This window comes from Onychostoma macrolepis, chromosome 09 (assembly GCF_012432095.1).
Source record: "Onychostoma macrolepis isolate SWU-2019 chromosome 09, ASM1243209v1, whole genome shotgun sequence".
Taxonomy (NCBI): Eukaryota; Metazoa; Chordata; class Actinopteri; order Cypriniformes; family Cyprinidae; genus Onychostoma; species Onychostoma macrolepis.
The window spans coordinates 17,158,117-17,183,809 of record NC_081163.1 but is presented as its reverse complement, the minus strand read 5'-3'; the positions used below and the strand labels follow the sequence as shown (position 1 = coordinate 17,183,809).

The following is a 25,693-nucleotide window of genomic DNA, read 5'->3' as shown; positions in this document are numbered from 1 at the left end:
AACTAACTATAAATGTGTTTATTTTTTCTTTCAGCTTCAGGGAATGCTACGTGTAATTCTCGAGCCTCTGATTGGCCAGTCACCCCTTGTAGGTGGAGTCACCATGTTCTTCATTCGTCGACCTGTGAGTATGGACATTACATGCAATTGGCTAGTTTAAAAAACAAAAAAAAAAAAAGTATCATGAGTTCATTAGTTCAAAATTAGTTTAATCCAACCATTAATTAATTAAAAAAAAGAACATTTTAAATTAAATTTCCAGGCTCTGCAAGTCAATTGGACTGGAATGACTAATCTTTTGGATGGTCCAGGACTAAGGTATGTTCATAGATTTTAATTATTTTTGATTGTGACTCAATAAACAGTTGAAAGTTCCATGCGCATTTGTTGTATTTATCAATGCACATGCTATCTTATAAGGGTCAAAGTATGTTTATCACATTATTTAATAACTTATTTTTGTCAGTTATGTTTTAAATTGTCTGTTATCAAGCAGTCAGCCTTGTAATCAGCTAGAGCAACTCAGTCACATTGAAGCTGGATGGGCTAAACAAAACAATGGAAAAACCAAACTAGCTAGCCACACTTCTTTAAAATTGCTTCAGGACATGGAATATTGTCATACAAGTTTACATATAGACAAATGTGTATAACATGAAAGCCTCCTGTACAGGGAGGGATAAATAGTACAGGACTAGTAAAGATTAAAGCTGTCATTTTTCCATCAAGTTAGAAATAAGATGAATTAGTTTGTGCAGTGGTGGACGAAGTACACAAATTAAGTACTTAAAAGTACAGATGCGTATTATAAAATATTACTCCAGTAAAAGTAAATGTACTGCTTTTTCAATTTTACTCGAGTGAAAGTACAAAAGTACTAATTTTTTTCTGTACTTAAGTAAAAATGTACTGATAGATAGATTTATTTTGCAATTTTATATAGACATTTTATATAGCACATTTTTATAATCCTACTCCTACTGTTCAAAATACCTGCCATTAGGAAAATATAATTATATTTTCATAATGATTTTTTTTCTTCACAAACCTTGACTGTGGTGTTAAAACACCCCTGGCCAAATGCCCCCAGAGGGCATCACTTACTGTAGTTACCATGTTCTGAACATCACATCCTTTCTTTTTCCCTCAGATGTAATCTATCTAGGTGGTTGAATAAAAATATTTGGACTTTATATCTAAAAATTTCCTCAACTTAGCACCAGCAAGCTTGTTAGCTAGATAGTTAGCATCAGTTAACAATATTTACTTATTTTCAGCATGGTTATGAATAAACATTCATATCTGTCTACTCGGCTAGTTGATCTAAACAATATAAAAATGTATACTGTTGATAAACAATATAAAAACAGACGTCACATAGGGTTAATAAAACTGCTAACGTTACAGCAGCAGGAATATGAACGTGCATGAGTTATTTTATTTAATCTGTGTTATTTTAATGTTTCGTTTTTTGACCTAAAACATAGACACTGACACTGATCTGTCTGCATTCAAGCATTTCAGTGGGTTTAAACAGATCACCCTTTACGGCAGATTTGGTTCATGAACAACTGACAGTTTTGACCTAAATATTATTTTCAGTTTCGATAATTAATCCTAAAATTCGATATTAGTAATTTACTTTTCGCAGCATCAGTGCGCGCGCAAGATCTCCCGGTTCTCGTGAGTTCAGTTCACTGGAGACTCGCTCTAAACGGATCATTTGAATCAGTGAGTTGTCGACTCGAGAAGTCGGATCATTCCAACTCGTGAATTAATTGTTTGTTGCGATTTGCGAACCGATTTAACAGGTTCATTGAAAAGAATCAGTTTGTTCATGAATCAGACACCGCTTCTGCGTCTCGTAGCACGTGATGTATTATAAGGAGTAACGACCTGTTTTATGAAATGTAGTGAAGTAAAAAGTACGATCTTATGCTTTAGAATGTAGTAAAGTAAAAGTTACTCAAAATAAAACTACTCCAGTAAAGTACAGATACTTGAAAAATGTGCTTAAGTACAATAATGAAGTAAAGCTACTTTGTTACTGACCACCACTGAGTTTGTGTTCCTGAGACAATGTTAAGCCTCTCTTTCTGTCACCCAGCATAGATTTTACCTGTAAAAATCTTTCAGTTACAAATTTTAGTGGCCACTGAGAAATCCAGGGATGTCTCAATAAATTAAACAAACGTGATACTTAGTGTTCCTTGCCATGTAAATCTGACTCTCTATTTCCTCTCTAGTCATATGTCAGAATCGGCCATTGTGGATATCATCGCCTCTCTCATGGTTCTGCCCAATCGCATGTGCATCCCTTTGATTGATCAAGTCAAAGTTGACCAAATGAAGTTTCCTCTTCCTCGAGTAAGACAGGGAATAATTGCTTCCCATTGCTAAAATCAGTCCAAAAACTTTCTGTTTTCAAAATGCAGAATAAGTTACACCATGTAAACATCTTTAGGGTGTTGTACGGGTCCATGTTTTGGAGGCCCGGGATCTTGTAGCAAAGGACACGTACATGATGGGACTTGTAAAGGGCAAGTCAGATCCATATACTGTGCTGAGGGTCGGAAACAAGCAATTCAAAACAAAGACCATCAAAGAAACTTTGAATCCACGCTGGAATGAAGTTTATGAGGTAATTGTGAACAATCCTCAATCTATCAGTACAAAGTCATTTCAGATGGGAAATAGTGATCGCATTAATATTTGTTTCAATAGTTTGTCATTCATGAAGCTCCTGGGCAAGAGTTGGAGGTGGAACTTTATGATGAAGACACGGATGCTGATGACTTTTTGGGCAGGTAATGATGAGTTTGCTCAGATCATAGTTGTTATTTTGCCCATTTCATGTGATTTTGTGTGAGATGTTGGATTGTCTGCCACAGGTACAGTCTGGATTGTGGGGATGTGAGGAAAGAAAGAGAATTAGATGAGGTGAGCTTTAGAAAGATCAGAATTGCCGTGCTTCTTAATTGATAGTTCAACAAAGACTTTCTCAGAATTTCTTGGTACATCGAAAAAGTGCTAAAATATTCTATGATATAATATGATAAAAGAATATAATTTTTGTTGTTGTTCACCAAGTTCTGTCTTTGATTTGCAGTGGTTCACCCTGGAGGACATTGAGACTGGTCGGATACATATGAAGTTGCAATGGTTTTCTTTGCACACAAACCCAGCACTACTGAAGGAGGTAAGCTTATTATAATAGTGTAGATAATTTATATGCTGTGCCAGATGGTTAAAATACCTGCTGTGATTTAAGTGGTGTAAAATGTGTGTGCTTGTTTCAATGTGATTATTATGTTTAACTGTAAACATTCAACTGGAATGAATGTGAAGGTGTTTTAGTGGATTTTTATTCAATTTCACCTTTCAGACCAGAGATGGGCTCGCTTGTGCCATGCTGGCTGTATACTTAGATAGTGCCTCTAATCTGCCTGTGAGTATACATGTACATTATTGCACAACTAAAAAACTGTCAGTCTATCATAATACAAACACTGCATGTGAGAACAAGAGTTATTTTTTGATATATCTTACTTGTCTTCAGAAAGACCAACGTGAATTCACCCATAATGAAAAGCATGGAAAACCACCCAAAGAATCTCGGGTAAGAAATGGCCTCTATTGTCCATGATCTTATGTGGGAAGAATGAAGCGCATTCAAAAACCTCTCAGAATCAATACCAGCAAAACTATATGAGTAAAATAATAAACTTTCCAGATAGTTTTAATGGAACAATAAAAATGCTATCATCATTTGGTCACCTTTGTGTTGTTCCAAACATGTGTGTTGTTATTTTTGCAGTGGAAAACAAAGGTGATTCATAGTTACTAGCTCCAAAAGGGTTCCATAAAGTACACCATAAACACCATAAAAATACCTTCTGGAGCCATATGATAGGTTTGTGTGAGAAGCAAACTGAAATATAATAAATTTTGCCCTTTTACGGCAGCGAGTAAATGATGACCAAATGATTTTTAAGTGATTTATTCCTTTAAGCCTTTCTAAGTTTGTGTATTAGGCTTACTCAAAAACAAGGTGAAAAAAAACTTTAACTTTCTTTTTCTGTTGTTGGGTCAAAAAGCTAGATGTCTAGGTATTTCACTCTAATTCCATCTCATGCGTCTGGAATGCAGCCTCCTGCAATCTTGCGCTGAATATAGAGCATTCCAGAGATTATATCATAGCATTTCAGCTGTAAGCATGATAACGTCAAGGTGCAGGTTTTAGTTTCTGCTTCTCTGTAATTGTAGCAACCTGTTCAACTGGTTCTACCACTGGTTCTACTATGAAAATGATCACGTTAACCGCATATACATCATGCAAATTAAAATCACTTTTTCATGGTGTTGTAGTTTCATAATCATAATATCACACCTCAGTGTCAGTTAATCACAAACCTATTAGTGGAGTAATCTGCTGGTCAGGGCATAGAAGTGAAAAACATTTATTGCGCACATTCTTTGAATTCTCTCCTCAGTCAAAATAAAAAGTGTTTTTTTTTTTTTTTGCAGCTGCTAGAATAATTCTTGGCATAATGTGGCATTTGTTGCACCACTAGCTAAATCATTTGTGAACTGCATTTCAATCAAAAAGTTCAACTTTGTCTCCCTAGAGACATTCTTACACTAATATGCATAATTGTTTAAATATATCATTTCCAAGGATTAGTACTTGACGTAAATGTAAACCTGTGCTAGATTTTTTGACTGTGCTTAGATTTAAAAAAAAAAAAAATCTAGATCTTGTAATCACAAATGACTGGAAAGGTCAAGAAAAAGACATGGGAATTCATGGTCATGACCATGAAAATTCATAGGAAGACAAAAAGTTTGGGAACCAGATCTCATAGTTATTTAGAATATACATGATCAAAATGTGTCTATGACATTAATGAGCTTTATTTCCATTTGTGTCCATTTTAAATTGCAGCTCACCAGAAGAACTAATGATCCCAACTCATATGTGGAGTTTTCCATTGATCAGCAATGTCAAAAAAGCAAGGTATTTCACTTTTTGGAATATAATTCTAATGTTAATCCTCTCTGTTTCCCAGTTATTAAACACAGTGAATCAGACATTTAGAAGCTGGAGTGTTTTCATCTGTATTTGTATTTTTTCTGAAAGGTTGTGTTTGCCTCAAAAGACCCGACTTATGATGAATGCTTCACATTCTTTGTGCACAGTGTGAATAACCAAGTGTTGAACGTTGAGGTAAACCTATCATAAAACCATAACCTATTTTACAATATTAAACTATTCTTTACAAACAAACTATTCTTGTTCCTCCATACACAACACTTGATAAATATAACAAAACACCAAGAACTCGTGGGATTATTATATAATATATAGAAAATGATGTTTCTCTTTCTTTTATCCTGTGGCCTCAGGTAAAAGAGCATGAGAAGAAATCCTCACTGGGCAAACTCACTCTACCGTTGGTCCGCCTGCTCAATGTTTCCGACATGACCATGGACCAGCGCTTTCAGCTTGAGCGCTCCGGAGCCAACAGCCAGATCAAGATAAAAGCTGTTCTCAGGGTGAGTGAGTGAACTACAGCAGCTGTTTTTATTTTCTTCAGCACCTGGATTTTTACAAGCAATAACAATAAACATTACAGCATTTATTTAGGTTTCTAAAAAAAATGCAACATTTATAATTTGAATAAATTACTTAATATATTTTAATGAATATAAAAAAAACCAACTGAACAGTAGTATATTTAAATTTATTAACCTAGATTCATAAATGGTGTAAAAATTATATTCAGTGTTGGTTCATTATACCTAATGCATTACCTAATTGTACAAAGTGTTACAGTCATATTTGTAATTTCTACAATACATTGTGGTTGGCACAAACAATGCTTGTCTTTATTGCTAGTGAACCTATATTGTTTTTTTGTTTAACCTTATGTAATATCATGGAATTGTTGGATAAGGGCAAGTGCATGTTGACATCTGCCTAACTTTACTATCTTCTTCCAAGTAACAGATGACTTTGGCCTTTGTGCATCAACAACTAAAAATATCAGAATTTTTTTCCCTACATTTTAAAAGTCGATAAGTCTATTTATTTTGCTATCTTGCAATCCACAATCCAATCAGAACAGACCTGCGTCCCAAGTTTGCGTCACAGCCAACCGGTTTAGAACCACTGATCTGAAGGACAACGAAAGTTTTTGATGTATATATTTAGGTGTTATGTTGTTTATCAAGACACAAATGACTATTCTAATGACTATAGTATTGTAATATCTGCTGGGATAATGGTTAACAGAAATGACTTTACATCTGTCGTCTCAATTAGATTCTTAATTTGGAGAAACTGGAACCAAAGGTTGTCGCTCCACCAAATCAGGCTAAGGAAAAAGTCTCATCTCCCCAAACTCATCCTGAGCCTCAAACTCCAGCTCCAACTCCAGTTACAGTTCAGCCTGCGCAGAGCAACCCGAAAGAAAAAGTGCCTGCTTCATCTGTCCCACTCTCCAGAACACAGACTGCTCCTGCCCCTGTGCCATCTTCAGTCAACTCCTATAATGAGCTCCAAGCAGAATATCCTCACTACCGACGAGGCACTTTTGTGAGCACAGAGCCGCTGCGTTCGACCCCCTCCACTCCCAGTCAAATGCGTCGCTACGATTCCCACAGCCTGTTGTCAGAGAACTCGATAGCTTCTTCTCGCTTTGATCTAACAGACAATGTCCCTTATCCAGAGTAGGTACAACCTGGTGCTGTTTATAAATATTGTGTCCTACAAAAATCTTTTTTTCAGATTTAACTTATGAGTTCATATGTTCATTAAAGGGCCATCCTGAATCATCAGGGCAGCTTTGGGCAGATTCAACTCACAATGCGTTATGCCACCTTAAGGAAGCGGCTCATTGTTATTGTCAGCTGCTGCAAGTGAGACGCATATCCCTCCTTTTTTATTTAACTTGTAATGATTTCACAGATCAGAGAATCATAAAAACTATTATTTTGCTGCCTAGGGATCTGTTCTCCTGCAGCGAGAATGGCTCTGATACTTACGTCCGCATATATCTGCTGCCTGATCAGACGTGGAAGCACCGCAAGCGCACTCCAGTTAAAAAGAAGACCGTGAACCCCGTCTTCAATGAGACGTTAGAGAAATTTTTCACCATTTGAAAACCAAGCATTAACTTTTGTTAGAAATGTTTCAAAGATTTCTAACATAAGTCTCTATCTCAGATTTGAGTTTGCCGTGTCAATGGAGGAAGCAAGAACAAGAAAGTTGGATGTTGCAATAAAAAACAATAAAATGCTTCGCAAAAGAGAGCGAAAGGAGATTGGAATGGTAAGTAGATGAAGAATGTGGATTGACCTGGATAAAAACATGATCAAAAACATGTTCTAAGTATCCGGACTGTCACTTTAAAAATGTCATTTTATTCTTTTTCAAAAGGTTTTGATTGATATGTCTGAAATGGATCTGATCAAGGGATCCACAGAATGGTAAGGAAAGCAAATGTGGTCAGCTTAAATTTTTTTTGGTCTTTAGAGTGCAACAGTTGGGTTCCAGAAGTCATTTTCTCCATAGGGAAATTGATTTTTAATGACAACTTTTGATGCTTTAAAGATTGTTGTGAGCCCAGACAGAGGTTGTATTCAGCTCATAGCTGGTCGGTTTGGTTCATGGCTTATAATGCTTTAAAGTAGTGCTGTCAAACAATTAATCGCGATTAATCGCATCCAAAATAAAAGTTTCTGTTTACATAATATATGTGTGTGTACTGTGTATATTTATTATGTATATATAAACACACACACACATGCATGTGTATATATTTAAGAAAATTTTATTTATATATAATACAAATTATATGAATATATAAGTACATGTAAATATTTTCAAAAATATATACTGTATGTGTGTGTTTATATATGCATAATAAATATACACCGCACACACACATATATTATGTAAACAGAAACTTTTATTTTGTATGCGATTAATCGTGATTATTCATTTGACAGCATTACTTTAAAAAATCCTTATTGGAAAAATGAATAGAAAAAATACATCAAAAATAAGTGGCCACTAATTCACTTTGTTGTACAGCTGAATTTGTAAGGTTTAGTTAAGATTCTGTAGATGGTTCATTTTTATGTATAACTTTTTTTCTCTGATGAACAGGTATGAACTCACTCTCCCTGGACTAAAGAAGACAAACTAGCAAAACTAGTCACAAATTAACTGAGCAGATTTATTATTTGCTCGTAATTTTATTTTTTACCTACTGAAAGCACTTTGACACTGACTTGGTGATTTGAATACATAATTCCTAATTCAAAACAATATTCCTTCATCATTCTGTCTCTCATTGTTGATGTTGACCTCAAGCCATACTTTTTTTTTACATACTTAAATTCATGTTTTTGTGTGTGTGTGTGATACAGTAATTCTTGACAGGAGGTGACCTGGCTTTAAATATTTTTTTTTTCACCTTTTCTGTCCAGGTATATATAAAAGTTTTTGTTTATAAATATTATTATGAATACACATATACAGTTAAATATGATTTTAAAACTTAAAACACAAAGTATTATTTTCGGTTGTTATAATGGAATGCAAGATTCCTAAGATCAATTTTATTTCCAATATATCTTTAATGTCTATTTTCTGGATAAATCAGAAATGTAACTGTATTGAACTCTTTTTAAGATGTGGAATAGCAAACATACTTGTTGATTGTACCTATAATTGTTTTTGAATACCAAAAGTATCAATTGTATGTTGTAGAAGGGTGTAAGAAATAACAATAAAACAATCTGAAGTTTTCTAAGATCTTTACTTGCAGTGAAGTTTGTTTACATGTGCCTGAAGATTGTATTGTTTGTTAAAATTATTCAAAATATCACCAGAAATAACAAGACACAATTGTGTAAACATTACAGTAGAAACAACAGAAAATAAATTCATTATAAGGTACATACAGGTTCTGTAATTAAAGCTCTTTTAAATTTTAATGAGTCAATAAAACATGTTTTGGAAACAACAGTTTCATTTAAAAATCATCTCCCTGATTGTATATGAAGTAGTTAAGTCCTCCGCCTCACTGAGTAAAATGATTGATCTTCAGCAACTACGTGAAAGTGATTAAATATTCAGGATATGCATTATCATCTCGGAATACCACAAAAATGGTTGGCGCAGTAGGGTTGTCCACAACCGTGTCGTACGGGTCACAGTTGGCATTTTTTGCAGGTGGCACGAACATTGCTGAATTTCCTGTAATATAATCACCCGTAAGGACTCTGCAGAGGTACATGTGTTTATGTCCCTGAGCATTAGGCACTGAGTATGTGTTGCCAGAAGAGTAGCTTGCATTGAGTGCAAAATAAGTGCCTTTTCCAAATGCTGTAGCTGTAACAAGAAACAAGACCATCAGATTAAATGAGAAATTCATATATATATATATATATATATATCACTTCAAACCACGTAGAATAATGAAATGTGAATATTAAAGTGATTGTAGTAAATGATTTACCATTTTTTCCTGCATAGCTGCGATTAAAGCCACCCTTATTGATTTGACTAATAGTCGGCTCACTGGTTCCATGAAAGAGCATTTTCTCATTATTTTGATGACCATTCTTTTTTTCCATGACGCTTTTGTTATTCTGGTAGTTCTTCCACATGCCGGGATTCTGGATTCGTTCGATCTGCAATAAGAAATCAGGTGTAAAATCTAGAAAACAATCATATGATGAATACAAGTATTACACTGAGTTTTCTGTGATATTGTCATGTTTATTTCCTTGTCATTTACAATATATTGCACTTGTGCTAATTAAAAAATTAGATCCACCTACATACATGCCGAGACTTCAACCTGTAACTAGAGTTTGAAATTCTGGAAAATTGAATGAACTGTTCAGAAAACACTAAAGCTATTATTTTAGGGAGAGGGAGAGAAAGGCTTTTTAGTTATTAATGTTTAACCTTGTAGACAATCTGATATGCACATCATATACAATAAAATGGCACTCACTTTCAAGACATTGTGTTTTCGACAAGTGGCCTGGAAGAGTCCCAATACATCTTTGTATTCTTGGCTGGTTGGTTGCAAATTAAATGTTCTGTACAATTCTGTAGGCGCCATTGCATCCCAATTCTGTGGAATATCTTCAGTAGCTAATGGGGAAAACATAGTAACTAAAAACAGTGGTAAAATCTACACCATTAGTTCTAGTGCAGTTTAACAAATCACTTCTAATTCACATCTTTTATTCATTATAATACAATTTAATAAAAAATCATACATTCATTCATTTTAATTCATTTTTAATAGTGCTGTCAAACGATTAATCGCAATTAATTGCATCCAAAACAAAAGTTTTAATAAATGTGTGTGTACTGTGTATATTTATTATGTATATATAAATACACACACATACGGTATATATTTTAAAAATATTTACATGTATATATTTATATTCATTTAATTTATATTTCATATATAACCACAACATTTAAAAAAATATATATATATTCATGCTTGTGTGTGCATTTATATATACATAATAAATATACACAGTATTATGTCAACACAAACTTTTATTTTGGATGTGATTAATCGCGATTAATCGTTTGACAGCAATCATTTTAATACTTTTTTTCTTGTCAATAAATTATACTACAGAGCAAATACCTTTGAGTTTGTCAATGCGTCTGATATTCATCTGGTTTCTACCGGTGGTACTCACTGCTGGACCCTCAGGCAGTGTGACCTGGTAAGTTTGGCCTTGGAAGGAAATTTTGATGTCTGCATTTTGTCTGCCAAGGGCCTTTTCCAATTCCAAATTTATACGTTGATCAAAACTCAAATATTGGCCACCTTGTTCATACTGCCAATCAACAAGCTCACTTGTGAAATTCATTTCTTTTTGTAGTGCCTCTTCCTCTTTGGCTGTTTTGAGCATGTCTTGGATTTCATGAGTGGCTAATAGAACATCTCGGCTGAGACCTTGTACAATAAGTGTGGCCTGTCCTGGGGCTTCTTCTAAACCTTGATGGGCTTTGTATTCCAGAGTTATAGTCACATCTTTAGAGCTTTGCAGGTCCTGGATTCGCTGTTGGTCTTTATCTGATAAGGTAAGTATCGCTGTGTCTGTGATGGGCTGGAGCACTTGTTCATCATTGATTGTGTCCTCTAAGAAACGCTTTGTTTTGTCCACTTCTGCTTGTGATGGTCCACAGATAGAAAAATACACTGGATCTACTTGCATGCCTTCAATGACAAAGTCTTTGCCACCATGTTGTTTTATTTCTTTCTCCCAAGATCCAGCGAAGAAGGATTTAACATTAGCGGCATATGCTGAATAATACACAAAATGTGAACAGAGAAATACATTGAGTCAAGTGGCATTTGATATTTTTGGGTCATTCCACGAAATCGGTGCCTTTTCCACTTGGAAAAATGTAAAAAATAAAATAAGTTTAATCAACATTTCTGAAATATCCGTGAAATGAAGACACCTTAAAATGACAAGAAATTGTATTGTGCCATCTCAGGCCAAGTAATTTATTTTTTTATGACTATTTTTCTACCTCATGTTTTGGTATTTTTGTCAACCCTGTTACTGACACAAGCGTTACTGCTATAGTTTAATTAGAACTATGTGATAGTTCTCGCATATATGAGCAGCATTTTAGTCTCTCTTTTCACTGGGATTGTTTCAAATTTTGGATTTGGATTTTTATATTTGTCATTCAGATGACCAAGAACATCCTAATTTTGGAGGGTGACCACATGTCAATTAAGAAAAATATAATTTTTCACAAGAGAGACTTTAAGAAAGGGCTTTGTCCAAAGTAAAATATAGTTAAAGTTAAAATGGAAAAACTTGGAAGGCTGTATCAAATATATATATATATTTTTTTTTACAATTTTTATGAAATTAATGACAGTAACAGGATTGACGTCATAGTCACAGGACTGACTATGACAGTCTGACCATTTAGCATAGTTGTATGTCAATAGCAAACAGAAAATTTTTTCAGTTTAAGTCAGTTCATTGTTGATTTAGCACATTACTTTTCTAAGAGAGCTAATGTTTTAAGGGTATTGTAATTAGATTATGTGTCCCATCTGTTTGTCTGTGTCCCCTCACAGAACTTCAAATAGATTGATCTGTTTCAATTATTAGGCAAGGAAGATGATCAGTCTTTCTGTGATCATCTGAAACCAGACCAAGATCTTGACTTTTCTGAACATTGCAAGACTGGGGTGAAGGTCTGCAGTCACCTTGCTGCTCTTGTATGTAACTGAATTTACGTGGATTCATTATTGACAATGAGTTATGGGAAAAAAATAAAATAAAAGTTTTATTGAGACTGATCATCCTATCCTGGTCATTAACAACAACAGTAATAGTAACAATACCAATAAAACTAACTAAAATGTAACTCATGCTCATATGCCACTGAATGATATAGGCATTAGCTCAAAATTACACCCAGGGTGGCCTTTAAAAATGTTAGCATTATACACCTAATATATGCCATTCCTGTTACCCAAATGTCAAACCCTGAAAAGTAACAGGGATGACAGTAACAGGTTTGACAATTTCAAACTAATTTGCTAATTTCTAGCTAATAGTCAATTTCACAAAAGCACGTTGTACACGTTTAAAGGATTTTACTTGTAGATATTGATTATATTAAATGTAATAAATAATTGTTCAAATTTACATTTTAAAAATGGTAACAGTATTGACACTGCATGAGTTTTATATCATTTTGCCTTCATTTTGCAAATTAAAAAATCATTAGAAAAATCATAATGAGGGAGAGGCCAAAATCCTTATCGTTATCAACATAAATGCCATTTAAATTATTTAAAATAATATTTAATTGATGAAAGATTATGTTTTTCAATTGCAAATTTATTTGTGGTTATATTAAATCTATGTTTGATTATTTCTTAGAGACGCAAAAGGCGCCGATTTCGTGGAATGACCCTTTTGCTGTGCGTGACCTACTCAGAAAATGACGTTCTATAAATTTAGGTTGAAATGATATACCTTTGATTTTTGACCAGGTACTCTGCTCTTGTTTGGCAGGTCCAGTTTCTTGATTCTGCATGATTTTGTGGAATTCAGGGAGCATTTGGGCCTGGAACACAACCAGTCTGATCAGCTTGAGAGTGGACTGGGGATTTTTTCTTATCATGTCCAGCATACCATTCATCATGGAGTCTGCTACTTGACCCGGAGACAACCCTGCTTGTCCTAGGAAAAACAAGCAGAGTCCAATGACTAAAATCCATGTTCGTGTTTATAGTGAAAGTTTTACATTGACAATATAATGTTTACAATTGGAGCTCCCAAAATTAATGTAACATGAAAAAAATTATAATAAGCACTTATTATTTGACATTATGCATTTCAACTCAAATTGAAACAAATTTACTGACAGCCCTAGATTATGAATATGTCCATGTGGCCGTGTTGTTGTTTTTTCTTGTTGAGTTTGTTCTCACCTGTACCAATAGCTGGGAATGCAATGGAGGTGAACTTTTCCTTGGCACACATTTCCAGAGCCTTTTTAACATGGTGTTTGATCTTAACGGCATTGCTATGTGCTGCAATGTGGATGATCTTTTTACACTGTAAATTCCCTGCTTGAGTCATTATCAGTCCACTGTTAGCCTGGGCCCCTGGCAACACACACAAACCAGAATTATAAGACATGTGCTAAAGTTTTAGAGCATGTGAAAATATTATTAAATGATTAATTAATATTTAATTCATTTATTACTTCATTCGTATTTAATATTTTAGTTTAGAAATGAAAACATTCTTCTCACCGAGTTGCAGGCACTCAGTTTCAACGTTTGGACCAGCCTTATCCAAAATAGCCTTTGAGACACCTTAACCGTTTGAGATAAAATTTGTTTTATTTTCTCTGTTTCAACTCTCAACTTAATCATTCCTATCTTATAAAATGAAGAAAAAGTTAGAGTATAAAAAGCATGAACAGTCTTCTGCTCATTCAGAATTAGTAACTTTACCTGATTTCGCTGTAAACTCTTTATTGCTGGAGTTCACAATGACATCAGTTTTCTCTAAAGTAATATCACCACTCAGGACCTGTAGTGTTACTCCTCCCACTGTAGTCTCATGAATCCCAGATTTCGTTGTGACCTTTGAGAAGGGGCCTGTAATTTAATTGTAAAAATGCAACAGAAAGAAATAAACAAAGTTATATCAAGGGGAACGGACTGACTTCCTCCAACGACAAAATGACTTTGAGACCAGTTAGTTAGAAGTGATTGCATAAAGATTTTGAGTTAGAAAAAGTTAAGTTTTTGGCACCTGTGCTCTGTGGCTGTGTGGGGTTACTTGCTGAGGCAGACTGGCCCAAAAACCTCTTGCTAAACTCATCTGTGAATACCTGTTGTGGATGACATATAGTACTGCTGAGGTGAAAATAACTCATTATTATTGTACTATGTGTCAAAAATCTGCAGATGTGGATCTAAAAAAGACTGATATGACATCATACATCAGGTACCTGAATGGTTTGTGTATCTTTGGGGTGAAGAGCAAATGCCACTTCCTTCACATGCTTTAAACCTCTTTTACTGCTAAACTTGAGGGCTGAGTCCAGTATAGTGCAGGCCACCAATGGCTTTGGAAATCCCAAGTTTCCTGTGCCAATGGCTGAGAATACAATGGAGCTCTGCTGATGCTGCTCTGCCAGACACAAACACTTATCTATGACATCCTCCAGCACCTGCTCAAAGAGAATGAAAACATCATTGCAAGAATCAGATTTTCTATTCATTACTAAGAATCAATCAATGAGTATTACCTTCTGCTCATTTCCTTGCCCCTGATTCCAATGGGGTACAACAGCATGGAACACCAGTTTGTTCTTCAGGTTTGCACCGGCTGTTTCAAAGACTGCTCCAATGCTGGCAGGGCCAGTGACTTTCTGATTGAGCAGAACCTGAAGCTGAGGACCAGCTGCTTTGAGAAGGGCATTTGAAATTGCGCCTACACTGAGATTCAGGTCACTGCTGAGAGTGTTCACAACAACATCCATCTGTACAAAAAAGCAGATATTTACAGATGGTAAGTCAGCACAAATAATTTCAAATAAAAAATGAGCTATAGCAAAAAGTAAGACACCAAACAATATTATGTACACTTATATTGAACTCACGGGTGTGTCTTCAATGTTTCCTTTCATAAGGGTGATGGTTAAACCTTCTTTTGTCTGAAAACTTTGTGATGTTCCTTGAAAGAGTGTGGCTATCTGGTGTTGGCTTGGAGAAGAACTTGCTTGGTTTTGGTTTTGCTGCTGGCTGCTTGAACTGCTTCCAGATGTCACGCTATGGGTAAGCGCACTGATCCCATAAACTTTCTTCACTGCAGCTTCTAAAGCTTGAACGGTCTTATCATTGTTGTCAACTAGGTGAATCTTCTTCAGTGTATTGTCCCCTTTAACAAAATCACAGAACTCTTTTATAGCTTTAACAATGGTGTCTGCACAAAGGTCCAGTGGGAAACCGCATACACCAGAACTAATGGCTGGGATTGCCAGTGACTGGAAGCTTTCCTGATCTGCCAAATTCAGACACTTCCTCACAGCTTTTTTCAGGAGCATTTCTGACTCCTGAGGTCTGGAAGAGTTATAATTTGGTCCTATTGCTAAAATGACATTCTTGCACTGTAACCGGCCTGCAGCATTGAGGAGAACAGCATCACCTGTTGTGAACTTCCGTCTTTTTACAATTTGGTCACAGTCATTCTGAAGTTTAGGACCAGCAGCATGTGAGAGAGCCTTTACTAAACCTCCATCCAGTAGGAGGTTCTCTTTGCACGCACCGACCACTGCATCCACTTGAAACAAACACATGTCAGCTTTGTTTACTATAATCTCCATTCCTTCATGTGTTTTATAATGATAAACAGGCTTTATTATTTGTGATTTAACTGTGTCATGTGGTTGGTCTTGCTCATTTAGTAACTGGACCAAACAATTCATATTTGTCTTGGCATGTGTGACACAAAATAACTCTTTCTTCTTGAAAAACTTCTTTGCCCCTGGTTTACCTATTTTCATGGTGCAGTGATGCACTGATCTAAGCATGTCCTCAAAAAGTGGCACACACTTAGAGACATAAAGCCTTGAGCCACTGATCACGATGTCTTCACCTTTGAAGTCAACATTTACTTTACCGTTCACCTCTTTAGACCAATCCTGCTTTTTGTAATCCTTTATGAATGTGACAACAGTCTTGTGAGATTTCAGAGTTTTCTCAAAGTGAGAGTTTTCCTGAACAAAATTATATAACTCTTGTTCAACGTCATTAATGCAATCTACAAAGCCAGATACCACCACCTGGTTGACAGTTGTCTGTACCGTAACATTTATGACAGTGTTTTTTATGCGAGAGACAAGGTCATGCCAATCTGATCTTCCTAGAAGACTGGGATCTTCTACATTGAAGCTCAGATGACCCAGAGCTGTCTGCAATTGCTTCTCACCAACATTCAAGGCATCGTCTGTTTTCCCAACAAGCAAAACTCTCTTTCCATCAGCTTCTAATGCCACATTGATTCCTTTTTTAAAAAACAAATCTCTGGTCATTTCCTCTACATCCTTTGCATGCAGAAAATCTAAAACAGATTGGTGGAGCTCAATTGGTTTACGAATCAAATTAAGAACAGCCTGCAGTATCTTATTCTTTGTTTCCAGCACCTCATGTTTTAGACCATAGAAAGTTAACTTTTGGCTGTGCATATTGTATGTGATGTTCATTTCTGGAAATTTGTCACAAATTTGCTGCTCCAAACCATCACGGAGAACAAGATTGTAAATGGATGGAGTCAAACTGATTTCCTCTGTTTCACTGCCTTTCTCTCTTTGAATTCTTTGGGTGACTCTCTCAACAAGTTCTGTCAGAATTCCCTCAATCCTGTCCATATCTTCTTTCAGCCCGGCTACAGCTATTGTTTCTTCGTCCATATAGGGAACCAGTGTGACAGCCTCTCCAACTACTGCTTTTTCAATTTCAGGTTGTATCTCTGTCCATGCATCCTCCTGAATGTGGAGCTTGTTGGATTTAAACTTAGACATTGATTCTAAGAACACAGAAAGGGCATTTTCTCTCCATGTCTGAATGAGCTTTCTTGTCTGCGCACCATTGGGATTCAGTAGGGATTGAGAAGGACTGATCTTCACTGCTGAGGACTGTAAATAAATCTCACAAAAACGACTGGACATAGCGTGCGTGACTAAATCCAGAGATTTCCTGTTTTCCTTTAAGTGGTGCCATACAGTTCTATCAATCGTCTCGATAAATGCCTCTGGAAGTGTCAGAGTGGGTCTGCCTTTACCATATAGAGCTGTTTGTAGTGATTCGTAGTATGGAAGTACTCTGAAAGGCTGTTTTTTAAGCTGATGTTGCTCTTTGAGGACTTTTTGCACATCTGAAAAAGCACACATTGCTTAGTTTATGCATTTGTCAAAATTAAATTCAACTAATAAATCAAATGTAACAACTTAATGTACCTTCAGGATTTTTAAAAGTGATTATTGCTGAATGATCTGTTTCAAATGCTACTCCATCATCCTCTACTTCTGCAAATTTGTCAAAATAGAGCATGATTAAGTCAGAGGTTGAGTTTGGAGGTAAGCCTTCAGCTTTCACCTTTGAAGTCATCTCAAGCAATCGGACTTTCATGTTTTTCTTTTTAATAATTCCATTGCTTCGAGAGGATACAAAGAAATGCTCTGCATCTATGGAATGAAATATAAGTAAAAGGAAATAAAAGCAAGGTGATCAACATTTAGACATTAGTTAAAGGCTTGTATTTTGTAAGTATATCTGAAGAGTACATTCTATTGGGGAGATGACTTACCCTTGCCATCGGAAAATGTCACCACAGCACAGTTACTCTCTTGTATCGTTTCAATGCTGAAGTCCTTTGACTCAGCAGAAGATCCTTTCAGCACATTTTCCACCAGCATTGCCAGAAAATCTTGACCACTGTTTGGGATGTTTTCTACTACAGCTGATCTAGGGGTTGTAATTTCTTCCGTTTCCTCAGGTGGCTCAATCATCTCTTCTTTTTCTTCACTCTGTGGTTCACCTGAAAATAAAAACACCATTCACTTTAAAAACTATGCTGAAACAAATATATGTAGAATAAATTTAATTTGAATTAATTTCAGGATTATCATTTAACACTGAACACATGACATATCACTTGTTTGTGTTAGATAGGGCTGGAAGTTGATTCCAAAATGAACTGATTCCTTGATTCAGAGGTTTTGGGAATCAAGAGTCAATTCCTAAGGTTTGAATCTCTTCTGTAAGAACCCTTTTCAATTTCAGAGCTGATCATTAGCACATTAGTGCTTAGGCACAAATTGCACAGACTTTCAAAGTACTCTTGCTTCGGTCCATTCTGAAGGGCTCAACCCTATGCCACCTGTGGACAAACTAATTTAGCGCAAAATGAATACTATGCTGATGATGTAAGGCTGAATAACAGTTCTGACATATTAGAAAATATTTTATCACTGGAAAGCACATTCAGAATCAAGTGTTATAAAATGCCATGTAATAAAAAGTGATACATATATACTATGTGAACCTAACAAATCCACTGGCTTAAAGATTGATGATATGTCATCTCATATTGCCATTTCTATTTTAAGATGGAAATAATAAAAAAATCACCCCCAAAAGATTACTTGTTAAGACAAAAAATAGCATATAATAGCTCAAGTACAATGCTCACGCATATTTGTCAAAAAATAAATAAATAAATAAAAAGATGTAGCTGCAGAATAAATGTGGAAACAAGGCATTTTCCTGTTTTGGGAAACATGACATAGCCTACTTATCTACTGCGTTTTAATCTTTCTTCAAAGCAAATAAAACACTTGAAAATTATTTTGTAAATTAAACTTGAGTAAATGAGCTGGGGTCCAATGACTCAAAAAATACTACTGGTACTTTGTTATAGCCATATAGAGACGTAAATGATTAACAGTTTGGATTTTCAGGATGTCAATAACCAGTTTGCATTGCAATATCAAAATCTAAAAACGTAAACAGATTTTAGAAGGCCGTTGTGATTGGCATATCTTGGAATGTTTTTTCCCTCCCAATTTGCAATTATCCACATTTAAGTAGGTTTATATATATATATATATATATATATATAGCCTATAGAAAGTGTCCAGTAGAGGACAGCAAAACAGCGTAATTCTGAAACCCGGATGACTTACCCGCTGTGACTGTACCAGCTGAGGAAGTTGATTCCTGAAAAACAAAGTTTAATTTTTACTAAGTCAGAATTATTATACTCAAATGCAGTATTATTATAATTAGGCCTACATGTTATTATTATTAGCTGTGCATATTACTCAGTTGTTATCGAGCATTCACCTGAGAAACTGAAGCCTCTGATAACGGGAGTTTCAGAATCATTTTCACAGTTTTTTGATCAATCTTGAGCTCATGCGTTTGTTTGTCCAGAACCCGCTGTCTCACTGAGCCAAATGTAAGAACATATATCAGTGAACAAACATTAATTTTCATTTGCATCTTCACGCAAACAAATTTGAACAGTTTCGTTTCTTGGACTTCTCAGTGACTCCATGACATATTGTTTTGATATAGGCTACAAGTATGACACTTATAATATTAACGCAAACACTTCACGCTTTTTATGATATTTTACAGCGATTCAGATAAGAGTTTTATAGGAAACATTACCTTCCTTTGATTTGAATCGAACAGTTGCTGTCTGCCCGCCAGAATCAGGGTATTCCACCTCACAGTCGCCTCCGTCGGATTTCTTACTCTGGAAATAGATGATAAGCTTGTTTTTTAGTTTGGGAGTGCGGGGGTCCCACTGGCCCTCCACGCAGAGAGGGTACGGGAACTCATCAGTAGCCATGTCTGCCTGTCTTCTGACTTAAGTGTTTGTCGAAGTCAGTGTAAAGACTTAAACTTTCACTTTTGATTTATCTGTCAGGCGGGGTTTTTCCCAGCAACATAGCCTGCAGTTTAAACTTAAAGCAGAAACCCGTTGAGTAGCTTGACCTGTCTCTTCTTTTCGAAAGGTTGAAACCATCGCTTTTTGGAGAGAAAAAGAAAGAAAGTAGTATATGCAGTAAAGGAAATAAAAAAAGGTGAGTTAACATATTCTTGGTGCTGAGTATGTCGATCTTTTTGTGCATTTAATGCAATGAAGGTCGCACAACTCTTTCGCTTTCGATTTTAATTCAGCGAACTTTTTATGTAATTTTTTTTTACAGTCATTGACGTGCCTGTCTTAACAGAAGTTTGTCAAACCCAAGGTAAGATGTGTCTGAAATTTCAAAAACAAAGTATCCTAGCTAAGTTAGGCTACATGCTAACAGGGAAGTTTGGTTGGATCAGGATCTGTTGCAGACTCGTAGACGACATAACGTTACATTACAAACAAGGATATGTGTTGTGTAAAAGCACTACGCTTATGGCTTTAGTTTAAATCAATCCTTGCAAAAAATAAAATAAAAAATGTGTGTTATTTAGGCTATCGCATTTTTAATGGTTCTTGGTATGCGGAATTGTTTTGTTGTTGTTTATACCTTGTATACCTGGATATGTGCAGTTGTCTTAAGCCTGGTCCACTCGAACGTACTTCTAATAATAAATTCACCAGTTAGGCCTACTTATCCTCATGCCAAACCTGTATGACTTCTTTAGTGAAACAGAATGTTGCATCTTTTCAAAATGGTCAATGTTTCATTTAGCTTACATTTATATTTAATACAAAGTTTCAAACATTATGCATAATTCAAACTAGAACATGGAGGGATTAAGAAAAAGTGAATGAATATGAATATTTCAGGGATTCGGCTTTCCGGATAGGATTCAGAACATCATTCCACCAGCAAATAACAGTGAACGAAAACGTTGTGGTATGTGATTTTAAACGTCTGCTAATGTTAACAAATTAAACCTTATTGTTAAAATTTTCTTAGGATTTCAACAAAACACAGACAAGAAAATGTAGTTCTCAGTGGGACTATTAATATTAAAAGCCACTCTAAGACATTTTTCAAAGGAATTTAAGAAAATAATTGTAGTTCTCAGTGTGGTCTCTTTGAACTGTCTAGTAAGACTTTATTTCAATACAAATGACAATATTCAATAGGATTAAAAAAAATGAAATCCAAAGTGTCACTTTATCTAGTTGCATATTATTTGATACTTAGGCTTATTTGATCCTATAAGTATTCTTCAGCATTAGTTCCAAATTAAGAAAGAAATCCTGTTCACATTCCAATAGAATATTTTGACTAATGAATTCGTGCTCAAATATTTATTTTTATAATGATCAATACTTTATTTCCCCCCCAATTTATAGAGGTTTGTGTCCTAAGGAAGCTGCAAGCCATGAGTGACAAACAACAGGGTCTGGTGCCACTGGCTCCAGAACAGGCTGCTATTCTGGCAAAGTGTGGAAAAGCCTTTTGTAATGCTGTTAATGTCAAATTTAATTGCACGGCTATTCTCTGCAATTTGGAAGAGGCTGGCTCCCTTGGTAGTAGCACAAGTGGTGTTTTAAGTCCTGAGAAGAGGTACTCCACAATGCTGTCCGGCGGAGTCGAAGTATCAGTCTGGAAAGACGATCTTACACGTCATAAAGTGGACGCTGTGGTCAATGCAGCCAATGAGAAGCTAAAACATGGAGGTGGTCTTGCACAAGCCCTGAGTAAGGCTGGGGGCCCAAAGATCCAGAAATGGAGTGATGATATTATACAAAAAAGAGGAAAAGTGAAAGTTGGTGAGGCTGTGCTCACTCCTGCTGGAGATCTTCCGTGTAAATGTGTCATACATGCTGTTGGTCCCTGCCTGTCTCCAAACCCATCCAAGCGGGAGATTGAACAAGCTGCGCCATTGTTATATAATGCTATCAATAGTATCCTTGAAATCGTTGTAAAGAACAACATTTCCTCTGTTGCAATTCCTGCTTTGAGTTCTGGTCTTTTCCATTTTCCAAGAAATCTGTGTGCAGACATTATTGTAAAGAATATAAAACAGTTCCATGAATATAAAATGTTTCAAGGCAACATAGAAATCCATCTTGTCAATAATGATGAACCCTCGGTCCAAGAAATGGAGAGAGCAGCTAAGGCGATTTTTGGGCAGTCCAGTGTCTCTGGCACATACAGTGGAGCTGTTCAGGGCAGCATGGCTTTCTCTTCCAGCAGCAGGTTTCAATTAGGGAATGTAATGCTGCAACTTAAAAAAGGGGCTATTGAAGATGAAAAGGTAAGACTTAAATATGTAAAGCACTAGAAAGAGCAATCAATTAAAAATGTTTAAGTTCAATTTGATTTATTATCACAACTGTTTTGTATATTTTTGGTTAACTCTTTCACTTTCAGTTCTTTTGATTTGTTTTGTTTGTTTTTGCATATAAATACATGGAATTGCTAATTACATTGACATTCCTTCTTTTTCTTTTCATTTTGCTTCAATGTCCAGGTTAATGTAATTGTGAATACAATTGCAGCAGATCGTAATTTGTCCATGGGGCTGATTTCAAAAGCAATTTTGAACAAAGCTGGCAACAAGATTCAAGATGAGATTCACAAAAGACAATTCTCTATTTCCACAAATATCTATGTGACAAAAGGATATAATCTGAATTGTTCAGCGGTTTATCATACTGTGTGCGCAGTTAGGTCTGATGTCAGGGCCTCAGAGGTAGATTGGATTTTTATTTTTAGTAATTCAGGCCATTCCTATCACTGTCTGTACCCACTATCTGTCCTGTTGTCTGTAGACTCTTTACACAGTGGTCTTGGAATGTTTGAGGAAAGCTGCAAATGGATACAAGTCCATCTCCTTCCCAGCTATTGGTACTGGTAATCTTGGCTTTCAGAAATGGGAGGTTGCAAGAATCATGACAGATGCTGTAGCAGAATTTGGCAAAGATAACAAGACAAAACTGGATGTGAACTTTGTTGTGTTTCCAAAGGACAAGGAAATGATGGAGGTAATATATGCTAATAATGCTTTCCTTTATTGAGCATTACCCGTCAAATTTAAATTTTTATGTCCCTTCGCATGACAGAATTCTTTAATCAGCATCTGTGTGCTGAAATATGAAAAAGTGAATGCATATAAATCATGTGCAGCACAGTTAAAATTGATCAAGCACAAAAGCAGTTCAGTAGAAAATCAACATTTCTCACATATGTGATTTCACTGTAATGTTTAGGCTTTTGAAAACGAGATGAAAATGAGGAAGGGAGCTGCAAAGTCCCCAAAAGTACACATGACAAGTGAGCAAAATAAATTACATAGTTTTTATTTTGAAAATGCTTCTGATTTCACAGTGTCACACTTTTGCCCATATTGTAATAATCATGTAAACTTCTGAGATAAATGTTCATCACTCTCAAATGCTTTCAGGCTTTGCTTTTGCAGCCAAAGAAACCACAGCAAATGAAACGCCAACTGTTGAGTTCGACAGTGTTTCCAGTGAAGCTCTGAGAGAAGCAAAAGAGTGGACATATAATATGCTAAAGCCATCAAAAATTAGAACCATAAAGAATAACCATGTCATATATTTTGGACAAGACGACCACGAACATCTTCTCTCTCTCCAAACAATGTTGGATGTTCGCATTGAGGAGTTCTTCAGGAATGGTAATGGTGGCATAACCATCACTGGAAACCCTTCAGATGTCAGCTGTGTGGCAATTGAGGTGGAGAACATGCTTTGTAAAGCCCAGGAGGACTTCACCCGAGCTGAAGAACATGACATGCTGTATTCTGTTGTTCGCTGGAGCTGTAAAGATGTCCCTTGGATACAAACACCTGAAATCAGTGCAGCTTTGGAGAAAGCTTATCTGGCAGGAAATAAAAACTATGAGTTCAAAAACCACAGCGTCAACTTAATGACCAAGACTTTGGTTGATGACTTTGGGAAAAGAAGCAATGTGGAAAGGACATGTATGTTCAAATACTTAAAATGCAAATAAATTGTAGTTTAATTAAAGTTTAATAGTTTTTTTTCAGTATAGTGCTGATGTTAATTTTATGTCTCATAACATCTGGATGACCTAATCCAATCTTTTCTTCTTTACAACACAGGCCTGATTGCTCCTTTCAAATCTCTTGACAATTCATTTTATACAAGAACACCTCTGACCAGGCATGATTATGCTGGGAAAGAAGCAAAAAAGGCCATCGATGCTTGTGGGCTCCATACTGTAAAAGTGAGTAAGCTGCCATCCCAGTCACAATACTATAATTATTTTCTGTGGGAACATCACTGTAGGCTATTTTCATGTTTCTATAGAGCAGCCATTGTATGTTAAGCAATACGTGTTTTTAACTAATAGACAAATTTTCACTTAATGTAGTCCATGTCATTTTTATTTGCTCTTTGTCTTCCTCTCTGTTCACCTATAACATACAAAATCAGCAAAGAGGAAGCTTAGCACAAGGCTGTGGTACTAAAAGAATCTAATGGCATGTGGTTGCACTGGTTGTTACAGATGGAGCAGCTAGAGAACATCGCGCTGAAGCAGCTGTTTGAAAAGAATTCGCAGAGACTGAAAGACAAACCGAAGCGCCTCTACCAGCGTGTGTCTGCTCAGTTCTGTGATCTCATCTGCAGAGTAGGCTTTCAGAAAGAGTTCGCACCTCCTGCAGGTAACAAATGTGAAGACATGCAGAACAATGATTAGGTTTTTGTATTCTTTTCTGAAGGTATTCTTTGCTAAAATATTTTTTAGATCATCTTCATTAAAAATTATTTTCTTCATTTCTAGTGCAAAGGTATGGCAGTGGAATATACTTCAGCAGTACAGTCGATGGAGCAATGAAGCTGTGGAAGGAGCAGGAACATGAGCAGTACATCTACATCATTCAAGCTCAGGTCCTCATTGGGAAATCCACGATTGGTTCTGCAGATTTCATCTTGCCCCCACCCTTAAGTGGGGACCCTTTGGATCGTTTTGATAGCTTGTCTGACAAGGTGCAGACCTATGTCATCTTCAGCAGTCAGCAAGCTCTTCCTGAATGCCTGATCATCTGTGCCAAATCAACCCATGTGTAGCTGCACAGAGCAATATGCAAAAACAAAGAACATAAAAAATAATTTTGTGGCTTAATACTGTATGTAGATTTCACAACACTAATTTAACCAAACTTTTTAAAAAGCCATCAGACAGTAAATACTGTGCAAAAATAAAAATAAGGAATAATAAATCAATTTGTTGTAATAATTAGTCTAAATCACTTTTTTTGGTGATGTACCAAACCTTAATGTAACCTGCTTTGACTAGGACTGCTCCTTTCTTTCTTTCTTTCTTTCTTTCAGATTGTTCCTCACAGGTCTTGCCTTAATTATTGTACTGTCTGTACTCTTAACATAGTTACATGAAATTATTAAGCTTTTAATATAAAGGCATTTATGAACATTTGTGTTAGATGAAAATAGTACTTTTTTTTTTTTTTTTAAAGCTGTTTATGTTAACATGTTTCAGTTGCTCACAACAGAATGCAATTGAGGATAAATGGGTTTTCTAGTAAGTTTGTACTTAATACTATGTTTTAATTCATTCATTAATTAATGCAATAAAAAATAACTATGTTTATTTTATTAGTAA

At 35.7% G+C, this 25,693-nt stretch overlaps 3 protein-coding genes across 6 annotated transcripts in view; 2 read left to right on the top strand and 1 right to left on the bottom strand.

Moving 5' to 3' along the window:
• esyt3 (extended synaptotagmin-like protein 3) overlaps nucleotides 1-8,824 on the top strand; it is an 11,900-nt gene extending 3,076 nt beyond the window's left edge. Inside the window, exons 6-23 of the mRNA XM_058786253.1 lie at nucleotides 35-124; nucleotides 263-318; nucleotides 2,247-2,367; nucleotides 2,465-2,641; nucleotides 2,725-2,807; nucleotides 2,892-2,940; nucleotides 3,110-3,199; nucleotides 3,386-3,448; nucleotides 3,560-3,619; nucleotides 4,946-5,017; nucleotides 5,141-5,227; nucleotides 5,407-5,556; nucleotides 6,326-6,732; nucleotides 6,823-6,921; nucleotides 7,008-7,139; nucleotides 7,228-7,333; nucleotides 7,442-7,491; nucleotides 8,174-8,824. Of these exons, the coding sequence (XP_058642236.1) occupies nucleotides 35-124; nucleotides 263-318; nucleotides 2,247-2,367; nucleotides 2,465-2,641; nucleotides 2,725-2,807; nucleotides 2,892-2,940; nucleotides 3,110-3,199; nucleotides 3,386-3,448; nucleotides 3,560-3,619; nucleotides 4,946-5,017; nucleotides 5,141-5,227; nucleotides 5,407-5,556; nucleotides 6,326-6,732; nucleotides 6,823-6,921; nucleotides 7,008-7,139; nucleotides 7,228-7,333; nucleotides 7,442-7,491; nucleotides 8,174-8,213 (1,932 nt within the window). The 3' untranslated portion in view covers nucleotides 8,214-8,824. The remainder of the gene's footprint in view (nucleotides 1-34; nucleotides 125-262; nucleotides 319-2,246; nucleotides 2,368-2,464; nucleotides 2,642-2,724; nucleotides 2,808-2,891; nucleotides 2,941-3,109; nucleotides 3,200-3,385; nucleotides 3,449-3,559; nucleotides 3,620-4,945; nucleotides 5,018-5,140; nucleotides 5,228-5,406; nucleotides 5,557-6,325; nucleotides 6,733-6,822; nucleotides 6,922-7,007; nucleotides 7,140-7,227; nucleotides 7,334-7,441; nucleotides 7,492-8,173) is intronic.
• parp14rs1 (poly(ADP-ribose) polymerase family member 14-related sequence 1) lies at nucleotides 8,810-20,877 on the bottom strand. 2 transcript variants are annotated; one of them, XM_058786249.1, is made up of 18 exons: nucleotides 20,648-20,877; nucleotides 19,788-19,875; nucleotides 19,458-19,561; nucleotides 19,298-19,331; nucleotides 17,920-18,150; nucleotides 17,570-17,797; nucleotides 15,215-17,487; nucleotides 14,861-15,094; nucleotides 14,561-14,782; nucleotides 14,362-14,440; nucleotides 14,058-14,204; nucleotides 13,854-13,916; nucleotides 13,527-13,703; nucleotides 13,069-13,275; nucleotides 10,695-11,360; nucleotides 10,035-10,177; nucleotides 9,531-9,705; nucleotides 8,810-9,403 (listed from the first exon to the last, which is right to left on the bottom strand). In XM_058786249.1, exons 3-18 carry the CDS (start codon nucleotides 19,497-19,499, stop codon nucleotides 9,123-9,125), a joined length of 5,202 nt encoding a protein of 1,733 aa, XP_058642232.1. In that variant the 5' UTR covers nucleotides 19,500-19,561; nucleotides 19,788-19,875; nucleotides 20,648-20,877; the 3' UTR covers nucleotides 8,810-9,122. The 2 variants fall into 2 exon arrangements, with proteins under 2 accessions (XP_058642232.1, XP_058642231.1); XM_058786248.1 differs by lacking the exon at nucleotides 20,648-20,877 and having other exon boundaries at nucleotides 19,788-19,971.
• On the top strand, nucleotides 19,556-25,693 carry parp9 (poly(ADP-ribose) polymerase family member 9). 3 transcript variants are annotated; one of them, XM_058786250.1, is made up of 11 exons: nucleotides 19,556-19,572; nucleotides 20,138-20,204; nucleotides 20,332-20,374; nucleotides 21,430-22,337; nucleotides 22,554-22,775; nucleotides 22,855-23,067; nucleotides 23,293-23,356; nucleotides 23,487-24,029; nucleotides 24,171-24,295; nucleotides 24,578-24,734; nucleotides 24,854-25,693. In XM_058786250.1, coding segments are annotated over exons 1-11 (2,631 nt in total). In that variant the 5' UTR covers nucleotides 19,556-19,570; the 3' UTR covers nucleotides 25,141-25,693. The 3 variants fall into 3 exon arrangements, with proteins under 3 accessions (XP_058642233.1, XP_058642234.1, XP_058642235.1); XM_058786251.1 differs by lacking the exon at nucleotides 19,556-19,572 and adding an exon at nucleotides 20,911-20,980 and having other exon boundaries at nucleotides 20,067-20,206; nucleotides 20,333-20,374; XM_058786252.1 differs by lacking the exon at nucleotides 19,556-19,572 and having other exon boundaries at nucleotides 20,067-20,206; nucleotides 20,333-20,374.